The 1860-nt window shown below is 38.7% G+C and overlaps 1 protein-coding gene across 1 annotated transcript in view; it reads left to right on the top strand.

Moving 5' to 3' along the window:
* The window catches only part of MTFR2 (mitochondrial fission regulator 2), a gene marked incomplete at its 5' end in the record, with an annotated part of 12628 nt that overhangs the window by 7454 nt on the left and 3314 nt on the right, over positions 1-1860 (top strand). Inside the window, one exon of the mRNA XM_009076756.1 lies at positions 719-784. Within this exon, the coding sequence (XP_009075004.1) occupies positions 719-784 (66 nt within the window). The remainder of the gene's footprint in view (positions 1-718; positions 785-1860) is intronic.

Below are 1860 nucleotides of genomic sequence, written 5' to 3'. Positions count from 1 at the left end.
AAGAGTAACACAAAACATATAATGGAAACCCAAAAGTTTGAAGGCTGCTGCTTATGTGTGGCTAGCTGCATGCCTGAAAACTTGAGGAGAACTGGTGTGGGTGTCTTCCTCTCTCTAGCTATTATGATTTTCTTTTATTTATTTCATCTGCCACAAGGATTTTGCAAGCAAAATGTAGCATATATTTTATAGACTGTAGTGAGTCAACAGCTCTGGTGCAGTCCATAAATTTCTTTGATTCCCCCTTTCTTCCAAAAAAAAGAAAAATTAGAGATTTCTTAAAAATAGCCAGGCTTGGATTTTGGATGCTGCAGCGCATTGCATTGCATAGCTGACATACCTGATTCTGGAGACAAAGATAAAAAATAGATCCTGGAAGAGCTTGTTTGTGGAATAGAGACTGTTCTAGGATCTACCAGCTGGATTATAAAGTCCCAAAAGAGAGACTGCATCAGACCGGCTTATTCAGGAGTAGATACAGAACGATGGACTTTCTCTGGTTTAAGCAGAGTAATCTTATGAGTTTGTAATTGAGCCTCTAATTGTTAACTGTTGAGTGTTTTGAAGAGTAAGTATACCTAACACAATTGAACAGGCTTACTATTTTATTCTTCCTACATTGAGAGAAGTGTGACAACTCTAACAGACTGTTTTTATTGTAAGCATCTTCTGACTCAGGTATCTTGGGCATAATTTTAACTCCTTCTCTGCTCCCCAGGTTGGACGTGGCAGTCTGAAGCCAAATGCCAAACCTCACCTTATCAGAACTGATGAAGTTAAGCAGGTACCAGTGGGTAAAACAAGAGCTCTTATTTAGCTGATGGAGACTTCCAAGGAAACTTCACAGTGTGTCTAAGTGGCAGATCCACTTTGAAACTGCTGTAAGGTGCTGTAGTATGTTGTTCTAGAACATGTCTTTCCTATGCTATTGAAGTTTGGGTGTTGTAGGGTTTGTAAAATTACCTCTTCCTTCTCCTTAGTTTCCCAGCAGCCAAACTTGTGAATGTGATGCTTTTCTGAGAAGCACAGAACCAAGAGAAGGCTTCTATTGCTATGGAGCAATGTGTTTGAAACCTGGGAAACTCAGGAAAGCAGTGTGTGTGCAGGGGGAAAAAAAAGAAGTTTATTGCTGTGGCAGCTGAGGTGTGTGCTCTGTTTGCACTCCATTGTAAATAGTGAGGAAGTGTAAACTCTTTGTTAGTGTGTTGCAAACTCACTCTATGTAGTGCTAGCTAGTACTTTTTCACCAGAGTGGTATAGCTGCCTTGGTTTTCTTTGCAGTTTGTTGATGCAACTCCTTACTCCATGTGCAAACAGTATTTAATTTATTTTGGGTCAGGAGAGAAACTTCTATGTTTGTGAAACCTTTTGCCGTGAGTCACAGGCCCTCTATTAAATGCCTACAATATGGGGGATGTGTGTTCTGAGACAATAAAGACCTTGTAGAGTTCTGCTAGCACATAGTCTAAATTACATATGTACATAAACATTAACTCCTACCTTGGCTTGTCCATCTGACCTCAGTTTTGTTCACAAGAGTTTATAAAATAAAACTTTCTTGATATCATTAAGTGTGTGTGGTAGTGGCATTTTGTGTTGCATTCTTTTGTATCTTAAGAACTGACCGTATTAGACAATTCTTAAATTGTATTAACTAAAACTGATTAAAATACAGCTTATATTTTTTCCTGCCAAAGTACCTGATGGAGCCACTTACTTACAAATTTATTATGATCCACTGCTAGCAATAACTGCCTTTACTTAGTCTGCTTTATCCTGATGTATAAAACCCAAATCCTGTCAGTAAGTGCTGAATGTGTCCCTTATATATCCTGTGTGTCCTCTATTTCCCCACTTACA

This window comes from Acanthisitta chloris, unplaced genomic scaffold (genome assembly GCF_000695815.1).
Source record: "Acanthisitta chloris isolate BGI_N310 unplaced genomic scaffold, ASM69581v1 scaffold29856, whole genome shotgun sequence".
NCBI lineage: Eukaryota > Metazoa > Chordata > Aves > Passeriformes > Acanthisittidae > Acanthisitta > Acanthisitta chloris.
The sequence above is the reverse complement of the archived record's forward strand: the minus strand, read 5'-3'. Positions and strand labels throughout refer to the sequence as shown.